The sequence below is a fragment of the Nicotiana tomentosiformis genome, chromosome 8 (assembly GCF_000390325.3).
Source record: "Nicotiana tomentosiformis chromosome 8, ASM39032v3, whole genome shotgun sequence".
NCBI lineage: Eukaryota > Viridiplantae > Streptophyta > Magnoliopsida > Solanales > Solanaceae > Nicotiana > Nicotiana tomentosiformis.
Window position 1 is genome coordinate 126859216 of NC_090819.1, and position 11170 is coordinate 126870385.

Here is an 11170-nt window from a genome sequence, read left to right on the forward strand (position 1 = left end):
GCAGGCTTCGGAGTCACCTTCAAGTTTTTGTTTTGCACTATTTATTCTTATTTCTGGACAGTTGTATTTAGAAGTTTTCTAGCAAACACTTTGTAGAGCTTATGACTTGTACTACCGGTTTTGGGAATTGTAAATTTTAAGAGATTTCTATTTCAAATTGTTAGATGTTATTTAAATAATTTTGTTGTTTCAATTAATGTTAGGCTTACCTAGTCCCTAAGACTAGGTGCCATCACGATACCCAGCGGAGGGGAAATTAGGTCGTGACAGGTTATGAGTAACATTTATCTTAGTAAATTTCTGAAATCCGGGCACGTGGGCCCAGGGATAAATTATAAAAATCTTCCAAATTAGATTGAGTAATTACTCTAATAGCTAAATTATGAATTTATGAGTGTATATTGATTGATTTATATAATATTTGGCTAGCTTCGGATTATTCGGCGCCAAGTTTAGACTTTACAGTTAATTTGTAGGTCGGAAAGTGAGCTTCGAGACGAGATAAGTCTCTTGCCTAACCTTGTATGAGAGAATTTACCCCATAGGTATTTTAAATCACTATTTTCTTCTAATTGTGGAGGGCTACGCATGCACGAAGTGACGAGAGTCCGTGCGTAGCTACTAATCATGCTCATGTCCGGGTAGTTTTAGGACCCAAATCATGAAATACTTGTATTGTTTGCACTCTACTTGTTAATTTAAGTGCCTAAATTATATTGAAACTTTATAAAAGATTCGTAAAGGCCGAAGTTCACTTACTTAGAGTTTTGGTGGGCTACTTGACCGTTAATAGAAATTGTGCTTCCTCAGTGTATTAGTCTTGTTGTAACGACCCGACCGTTCGATTTGCTTTCTAGATTCGCATTCCCCTAATTAAGACTCACAGTATGTTTTGTTACTGTTTTATAACTTGGGGGGATGGTTAGTTCGGGTTATGGAAGGGTTCGGGTTGAAATCTGGACACTTAGTTTCTTAATATTGGCTTAAAATGGTTAAGTTTGACTTGCGTCAACGTTTTGAGTAAACGACCTCCGAACCGAGATTTGACGGTACCAATAGGTTCATATAATGATTTTAGATTTGGATTTATGTTTGGATCGGGTTTCGGATGACCCGGGAGTGTTTCGGCACATAAAGTTGAAAGTTGGCGCATTGAAGGTTTTCAAGTTCTTTAAATATGGTTTGAAGCAGGTTTTGGTGTTATCAAGTTCCGTTTGGAATTCCGAGCCTGGGAGTAGTTCCGTATGGCGATTTGTGACTTGCACACATTTTGGCGTCTGATTTATGCTTTTAGATGTTATTTTGGGATTTTGATTGCGAGAGCAAGTTCGTATGATATTTTAGACTTGTGTGGACATTTGTTGTGAATCCCCGAGTGCTCGGGTGAGTTTCAGACGCGTTTCGAGGGATGGAAAGGACTTCAGTTTTTTTCTGGTTTGTGGGCTGATGTTGCATGTCTCGCAAATGCGAAGTTTTGTCCACATTTGCGAGCTCGCAATTGCGAGGAATCTTTCGCCTTTGCGAAGCTGGGTAGGCGCTGAGGATTTCTCATTTGCGAAGGTTTTGCTGCTTTAGCAAACTGTCCACTTTCTCTTTTGCGAAGTTTTTGGTCGCCCTTGCGACCATGGCAAGGACCGCCAGCCTTCGCATTTGCGATGGTTTTGTCGCATTTGCGAACAAGATGTCGCAAATGCGACCTCTGCGACCAGTGCAAGAGCCTTTTTATTACGGTACTTAGCTTTATTTCCCTCATTTCCCACTTGGTCTTAGGCGATTTTGAGAATTTGTTTTGGTGGAGGGATTTCATCAACATCAAGAGGTAAGTTATCCCAACCAATTCTTTAGATAAATACGCGAATCATAGGTAGATTTAACATGGAAAAATGGTGAAATTAAAGAGATTTTGAGGAAAACCTATGGTTTTGGGAAAAATGAAATTTAACCACGAAAATGATTACGGAATTAGGTAAAAATTATATAATTGAGTTCGTGAGGTTATGGATAACATTTATCTTCAAAATGTTTTAGAATCCGGGCACGTGGGTGGAGGGGGGCGTTAATTTTAGGAATCTTCCAATTTGGGTTGGGTAATCACTCTAACATCTAAATTATTCACTTTTGAGTGTATATTGATTAATTTACATAATATTTGGCTAGCTTCGGATTGTTTGGAACCAAGTTGAGGCCTTAGAGTGAATTTGTGGGCTGGAGAGTGAGCTTTGAGATGAGGTAAGTCTCTTGCCTAACCTTGTATGAGGGAATTTACCCTATAGATATTTTAAATTACTATTTGTTTCTAATTGCGGGGGCTACGCACGCACGGGATGACGAGAGTCCGTGTCGTCCGAGTAGTTTTAGGACCCAAATCATGAAATACATGTAATGTTTGTACTCTACTTGTTAATTGAAGTGTCTAAATTATATTGAAACTTGTTAAAGGATTCGTAAAGACCGAATTTCACTTACTTGAGTTTTGGCGGGTTACTTGGCCGTTAATAGAAATTGTGCTTCCGTCTGTATTAGTCTTGTAATAGCTTTTAAATCGGATGTTCATAGAGTATTCCCTCTTTTTGTGGAGCTGGCCGAACGCCTAGGCAAGTAATAGATGCATCTATGGTTCGTGTCGCTTGACCCTCGGCAGTGTACACATTATTGTGGATCGGGCCATACGAACTCGGCATAAATCATGCGTGTTAAATGCTTGGAGCCCGAATACACTTGATATTTCATGAATTTAGAGGTTATAATTTATTTATTTGCCCAAAATTTATTTGGAATTAGTATGTGTTACTGGAAGACTTTTGGAATTTACTATTAGTTAAAGAATCATTTAATCATTGTTTGCTATTGTGTTAAAATTATTATTCACATATTCTATGCCTAATCGAGTGAGGCCAGTTATACATCAAGGATTAGGGAAAAAACTTTGAATGGTCTCTCTCTGCTTTCTATCTGCTAACGGTCATCTCAACACCCCCAATCCCCTTGTGACTTCACCGGCGACCCTTATCATTTGCGCCACTACCGGAGTAAGGCCGAAAATATGCAAGTGAGTATTACCCTACCATTTTCTCTCCCCCCCCCACTTCCCTTCCCCTTCCCCTCCTCCGCCTACTCTTCTTCTCCGTCACTATACCCCGTCGGCAGTCCTTCTCTCTCTCTCTCTCTCTCTCTCTCTCTCTCTATTTCCTTTCTTGCTCCTATTCCTCAGGTCACCGCTGCCCGGATCCGAATAGGGGTAACACTTTAGCAACCTTTTACCAGTATTTGTCTCTCTTTGCGGCCCAAGAGGCTGCCCTCTTTTGAATGTTTCAGCTACCTACCGGAGAAGCCGACGACAGTGAATGTGGTGGCAGCGCGTGGAAGGCCGAAATTGATTTATTGAGCCGGAAGTGGTGTTCGCAAAGGCCGGTGGGCGTTGGAAGGAAGAACCTCAGTCTCCACGACTTCGGGTGTGCACCTAGTCGAATTTCCAGGTGCTATTCGCGGGAGTTGGCACCTCCCGCTTTCCTATTTATCTTCTTTGTGTTAGTTAAATTGCTGTTGTTTTAGTTCTCATTAGTTAATCATACTATTAGCGTGCTAGTAGTAACGTTTCGTATTTCCTTCTAGTTTGGTCCGTTACTCTTTTGTTAGCAATTTCCCCCTTTAGTCTGTCGTAAGTGTACTGGCTATGGTCTGGGATGGTAGAATAAGGTCATGTCCTCGGGGTAGGTGGGGGTGGGGGTAGGGGTCAGGGGATGAAACGGGAAGCAAAGGGGGTAAAGGGAACAAGGGAGCCTATAGGTTGAGAATTGGGTCTTGGAACATAGGCATATTGATGGGTAAGTCAATAGAGTTGGCAAAAATTCTCCAAAAGAGGAAGGTCAGTATAGCTTATGTACAGGAGACTAGGTGGGTAGGATCGAAGGCGAGGAATGCAGACAGGTATAAGATGTGGTATTCTAGAGCTCTCTTTTAGGGCGATGCGTACCAGAAATGCCCCGGGGCGATGGGGAAAGTCTCAAAAGTGATACGCCCCGCAATATGGGGCGTACGCCCGGGCATTCAGGGCGCGTTTCTTTAGTAAGGAGTAAGCCCTAGAGAGTTTTTCAAATTAAAACAAAATTTGTTGAATCAGTCCTTCATATAATACCCAAATTCTCAAAAGTCAGTTTGGTAATTACTCAAAAGGTTTCAAAAAGAACTCAAAAGCATTAAATTTAAAATTAAAGTCCCTTTTTATTGATTTAAGCCCTAATTCATGATTTTTCCAATTTTTTATCTTGCCGCTAGTCTGCTAATATCTCCCAAAAGCAATGAATATTTAATTTTTTTTACAAATACAAAGAGAACTACATTTTTCTTCATAGCAGCAAATTCAAAGTTTAAATTGCAGGTTAATCATCCTTTTTGTTCCTCCATATAGAAAACTTTATTCTTTGACTCAAATTACTTGTGCTTGTAGGTAACATATAATAGATTGTTTTGATTAGTTTTTTGTGGGGATGAAGCACACATATATATAGTTTTCTTCAATATTTATGCAATTTTACCTGTTTATAAATATTTACTGTCATTATATTATTTTATAAAATATTAAAAACTAAATACCTATGGGGCTTACGCCCCGCTGAGGCATATGTAAAATGCCTCGCCTTACACCCACGCCTTTTAAAACACTATTCTAGAGTAATAAAGGGTAAGAATAGAGTGGGTATCTTGGTGGATAGGGAACTTAAAGAGTTTGTGGTAGATGTTAGGCGGGTAAATGATAGATTAATGTCTATTAAGTTAGTGGTTGGAGGGTGCACCCTTAATATCGTTAGCACGTACGTGACGCAAGCGGGCTTGGATGAGGAGGTTAAAAGGCGCTTCTGGAAGAGGTTGGATGAGATAGTACGTAGTATTCCGCCCGCAGAGAGGATATTTATTAGAGGGGATTTCAATGGTCATATTGGGTCGACTGCTGGTGGCTATGGTGAGGTGCATGAAGGCTTCGGCTTTGGGGATATGAACGGAGGAGGTACTTCATTGTTGGATTTCGCTAAGGCATTTGAGCTGGTGATTGCAAACTCTAGCTTCCCGAAGAGGGAGGAGTATTTGGTCACTTTCCAAAGTGCGGTGGCGAAGATTCAAATTGATTATCTCCTCCTCAGGAGGTATGACAGAGGGTTGTGCAAAGCTTGCAAGGTTATCCCGGGTGAGTCACTCGTGATGCAACATAGGCTCTTGGTGATGGACGTTGGTATCATGATTAAGAAGAAGAAGAGGTCTGTACGAGGACGGTCAAGGATTAGGTGGGGAGCCTTGACTACAGATAAAGCTCAGGAGTTGGAGGGGGGGTTGTCGGTTATGGGAGCCTTGAGGAGTGGCAGGGACGCGAGCACTATGTGGACGACGATGACAAACTATATAATGGAGGCGGTGAGAGAGGTGTTAGGGGTCTCGAAGGGTTTCCCCTGACGGGCACAAAGGTGAATGGTGGTGGAATGAATTGGTCCAAGGTAAAGTGGAACCGAAAAAGGCACAGTACCTGAAGTTAGTAGGTAGCACAAGCGAGGAGGAAATGAGAGCGAACATGGAGAGGTATAAGGTAGCTAGGAAAGAGGCGAAGTTGGCGGTCACAGAGGCTAAGCCTGCAGAATTTGGTCGTCTATATGAGAGAGAGGAAGGCTCGGGATCTGGACCAAGTGAGGTGCATCAAAGATGAGGATGGTAGAGTTTTGACGGGAGAGGCTCAGATTAAGCGGAGATGGCAGACATACTTTCATAAACATCTGAATGAAGAGGGGGCCGGGATATTGTGCTAGGTGAATTGGGGCATTCCGAGGGTTACCGAGACTTTGGTTATTATAGGCGCATTAAGGTTTAATAGGTAGTGGGGGCTATACGTAAGATGATGTCATGCCCCAAACCTGAAGGGGCGTGGCCGTCACCCGGTACCATACTCGGCCCGAGCGTACCACTGTGTAAATGTGAACTCTAGAGGAATAACCCTCAACCCAGGCCGATGAGTCCATATTTTGACTCATCTGGAAATATCGTTTGTCTCATCTAAGGGGTAAACATATCCAAAAACTCATATAGTGTTATACAAACTATACAGGACTTCTCTACAAGCCTCTAGAGATAGTTGAACTGTATCATGGTCGGGACAGGGCATCGACCTACCCATCAAACCTGTATATATAAAGTAGACTCCAAGGTCTAGACCTGGTAACTCCGGGGAAGTGGAGCTTACCAACCAAGCTGTCATTTAGCTCTGTCTACTGGGAAGGTCTATCCAGCTATCTATCAGGACCTGCAAGCATGAAATGCAGCGTCCCCAACAAAGGGACGTCAGTACAAATAATGTACTGAGTATGTAAAACAACAAAATAACTGAAAGCTGAAACTGAATTGATGATATAACAACGGAATGTAACTGGGAGTCACAAATAATCTGAAGATATGCTTACCTGTTGATACTGACTCAACTCTCTCCATATAGTATGTAAAATAGTTGTCCGGCCCTATAAGGCTCGGTATGTGTAACTGCCCTGCCGTAGTAGGCTCGCTCATAGGCGCTCGGCCATACTAGGCTCTGTATCTCGGCCATTCTGGGCTCGCTCATAGGCGCTCGGCCACAGTAGGCTCGGTATATAACTTACCATCTGATCAGAGGTTGCCCAATAGGGGACTGCCCACCGATTATAGCTCGATGGTGGTGAAAATACTGTAATACTATATATATATACACTCTATGCTCTTTTGGATGAAATAAGCCAATACTAAACTGAATATGAAGTCCCGATAAGGGAGAATACTATAACTTCTAAGACTAGGATAATGTGAATAAATTCAGGAATACAAACTTCTCTCTATGCCTCGTTATCAAACTCATGTAGTTACGAGATCATGCCAAAATGAAGAAAGGTTTAGCCTTAACATACCTTATCACAATCTTTCCAATCACCAAGTTGAACTCACCTCTTTGCACCTTAATCTACAAGAATGATAATAATGCTATCGTTAAGTTATGAAAGGTACAACTAACGTACAACGAACGACAAGCTTATTTTGTATTAAAACGGACAACATCTCCCCTATAATCCTTACTTCCTCCAAATTCAAGATAACACCACAACACCAAAACAACAATAACAACATATATACATTAGTTTCCAACCTTATGCACACCACACAATACTACAAAACAGACCAACACAACCCAATCTCTTCATACACAAAACGACCACCGTAGTAGTGTCAACAACCCGAAATTGTTACGATGAACAACCAGCCCAACATCCTGCATTTATGTGGTGTTTCTACACACCCTTACTCCTCCAAAACTCCACAAAACAGTAGTAAAACACGCTGCCAAGAAGCACCACAAAACAATCCATAAAACAGTCCACAAAATAGTCCGCTACAAGTGAATAACTCAAACTCACGGCTTTCGATCACCGTCCCGTGAGTTCTTACAAGTATAGAATGACTTACCATGAATTTACAGCAGAAAAAATGGATGAAAGAGAGCAGTAAACTTACCTTATTTGTTGGATAATTCAGCTCCTATCTTGGTTCTTCAAACTATAGGTTTTACCTCCAATTAGAACTTGAAATGGAGAGAAAATCAATTAGGGTTTGTGGGAAAGTTTTGGGAGGAATTTTGTAGAGCTTATGTCTGGTTATTATGCTCTATTTTAAGTCTAATATATGAAGAAAATAGGCCTTTAAAAGGCCTCTTTGGACGACCCGAAATGGCCCATTTTTGGGCTCTCATTTAAGCAAGTAGGTGACACACCTACTTGTCACCTAGCAGCTTGCGCAGTATCGCAACAATGACCATATCTCTCTACTCCAATGTCGTATTGACAAACGGTTTAATGCGTTGGAAAATAAACTCATAGATCTTTAATTTGATGGGTAGAACACCCCATAACGCTAAGTATATTGGGAGAAAATTGCAGTTACATTGGACCCAAAGTTTCAGTAAAACTTTGGAATGTAACTTGTGATGACTTTCATCGACTTTTGTTCCACAACTCGCTTGACTTCAAAACATAACACACGGATGTCATACGACTAATATAAATCATAACATAATCTCCTTATCACGTTAAGCACCCTAGTCTCATCCCAAAGGTACATGTTATAACATTCTCAACTTGTCGACTTTCGACGAAACATTGTTTTCTTCAATTGCTTTAGCTTCTGAACCGTCCAACCCTCTTTGTACTTGTTGTTCATGATCTTAAATATTTGTAACCTCGGAGGTAACATGATTATCTTACTTTATATAATTTTAAAAAAATGATTTCATTTCTGAGCTTACATCAATTGACTTACAACGTACTCGTACGTACGAAAACATGGGTTGTAACATCATTCCCCCCCTTTGGAACATTCGTCCTCGAATGTTGACTGGTGCACTTATCAGTCTTATAACCTATAGCTCTCATAAATACTTTATTGCTGGCCTTTCCATCTAGGCAACTATTCTATGAATAAATCCATAGGCCAGGGCATTCCCCACTTTAGGCCTTTTTCTGACACCACGACTTTTGGTCTGAATCCTTCCAACCTCGTAATTATTGCGACATTCTGTCATGCAGCCTGTACGACTTTGTTCTTGTATGTGCGCCTATGCGACTCTTCTGTTCCTTTTCCTCCAGCTTTTAGCCAATCTCTAGGCCTCACTTTGGGAACATATATAGAACTATGACAAGTTGTTCCTCCCGGTATATATAGGTGTAGTTAAGTTCTTTGCTCGATACTTTGTCAAACTTACGACTGTTGCGATATCTTGTTTCGTAGCCTTATAAATATATCCTATTGGCTTTACTACATCTAGGTAGGTTATACTACACCATCACACTTACTTCATTTTATTATTGTCGAGGTTTTGCTACCCAACTCCAGGTTACTCTCTCGTTGCTTATCCTATATGTATAAATCTAAGTCCTTTAGTTCTTCCTCATTACTGTTCATCTTAAGAATGACGGCCTAATATCATCTCATACTTTGGAACTTTTATCTTCCTATTGTTGATTCATCTTAATGTTGATCTATAATCTACCACTGATAAATTGAAACCTCTTAGGTAATACATTGTCCTTAGGGATCACGTCTCATCAAAGAACATCTGAAGTTATTTGCTCGATCCGCCTAGGGGCGATACTATACTTCAATAACCGTATTTCATCTCATCCCAACGTGATTCATCTTATGAGGGGTATTTTAATCTCATGCAATTCATGAAATCCCTTCTTTTTGAATCATTAACCAATCAATGGCCTTAACGTCATCCTCTTATCTATCACAATTACACCCTTATTCTACTACCAGGGCAACATTTAGACTCCTCTAAGTTCATTCAGGCTATACTGAGTTTTTTTTATAACTTACGGAAACCATCAGCTCTCTTGTTTTGATGGGCTTAATTCTGAGGCCTTACCTATTCTCGTCAGCTTCTCAATCACCTCTGCTTATCCTTAATCATGTCCGCCTAAAACCCTGTTGCTCTACCATACTTTATCTTGCAACCTACACATATTTATTTATAGTACTCACAACCTTCCTTTAACTTTCTAGCACCATACATTTCATTATGTTATTCTGGAACTTCAAGCGAGACATCAAACCGTCTCTAACTCTTCTTTAATCTCTTAATCAGACCTCTCGGTACTTGGAAACTATAGGCTAGAAGATATTCCATTGACAACACCACTATCATTTGTGGATACTGAATCACGGTGCTTTTAGCCCTCTATCTGATGTATGGACTATTCACAACCTCCTACACTTGTGCATGTCGTACCGTTTTAACATTTACCTTACTTAGCTTTTAATCTCGCATTGTATCTTCTGTCTCTTTCATAACCTCTCTTCCACATAGGTAGAATTCACATCCACAACTTGAAGCTCTACTATAAACTTGCAGCTCTAGTGCGTACATAATCTGGTGGGAGCTTCATACTTACTCCTTATGAGACTGGTACTTTTGTTTTTCTAGCTTTATTGTAGAGCCGTTATAGAATATGGATGTTGTACTATCTTTCTTGTACCTCTAATGTTAAGAGTGATTTTGCAATGTTCAGACTCCTAATTCACTTAGCTGATGTAACTCGTTAGTTTCCTCTTCTCTCCCAGCCTTTAAGTAGGCTTAAGCTATCTTCCGATCTGCTGCTCAGGGTAATATTACTTTCGCCTTTGGTGTACGCCATGGAACATCCATAATATAATTTTCTAACAATTCAAGCCTTTGTCTGTGAGGTGGACTCAATTCTTTTTGTTTAAACTTTATATCGGCGTCTCCTATAGCTGTAGGAATGTCAACATATATGCTGCATGGATAATACTCTGAAATGTTAAGTGCAGTCATAACATAACTAACTATGGGTCATTGATTTAATAATTCCTTTCGTGCCTTCTCAGTTTTCTTTAAAAGTGCGCAATTACTTATCCTGGTCATTCTGCTACTTATTGCATGAATACTTGGCTTATTCTAGTGCCAACACCTATTGGAATTTCGTGCAACTCATATGATCTCAAATATTTCTTTTGATTTACTGTTATCACCCATTTATCATATCTTACTCATAATACTTCATTTACTCTCTTCTTATTATCCTGCTAATACTGCTGTTTATCTCATTATTCTGTAAACTTCAACAAAACATAGTTTCACTTTTAGCTCCCCTGGCTCAATCCACCATTTCGTGTTACTTTAACCCAAGCTGGATCTTGATATCCCATCCTTCTCTTAAACAATATATGTTAGCTCCCATAGGGCTTAACTGAGATGGTGTGGCCAATTGTAAATACCTCTATTTCTGTTGAAGGTAACTTAGAATCCTTTTATTTCTCTGCCTGATGTTGAAATTCGGACAGTCATCATTAACTAGGTACCTCGTACCCTTCTTCACCTTGCTTCTGTTACATGTTGAAACTTATACTTTTACCTTCTGATACTCCCATGGCCTTCTATTCACGGGGTATGTTAGATATTCCCGTCTTAGGGTAAATGGGAAATTCGCACATATGGTAAGTACGATCTAATAGGGTCTCAAATAGGGCCACATAGTCAATAATTCTCTCTCTACTAATGCTTTTACATGCTGTTGTATTAGACCTTTAGCTAGCTATAATTTTTCTTATTGAAAGCATCGCTATATCATTAGCAAACATAAGCTTTGGCTCA

At 40.2% G+C, this 11170-nt stretch overlaps 1 protein-coding gene across 1 annotated transcript; it reads left to right on the forward strand.

The window, feature by feature from the left end:
* The first annotated feature begins 4761 nt into the window (after positions 1-4761).
* Positions 4762-5445, forward strand: LOC104086410 (uncharacterized). Its single transcript, XM_009590652.2, has one exon. The coding sequence runs from the start codon at positions 4762-4764 to the stop codon at positions 5443-5445; it is 684 nt and encodes a 227-aa protein (XP_009588947.2).
* Positions 5446-11170: the final 5725 nt, after the last annotated feature.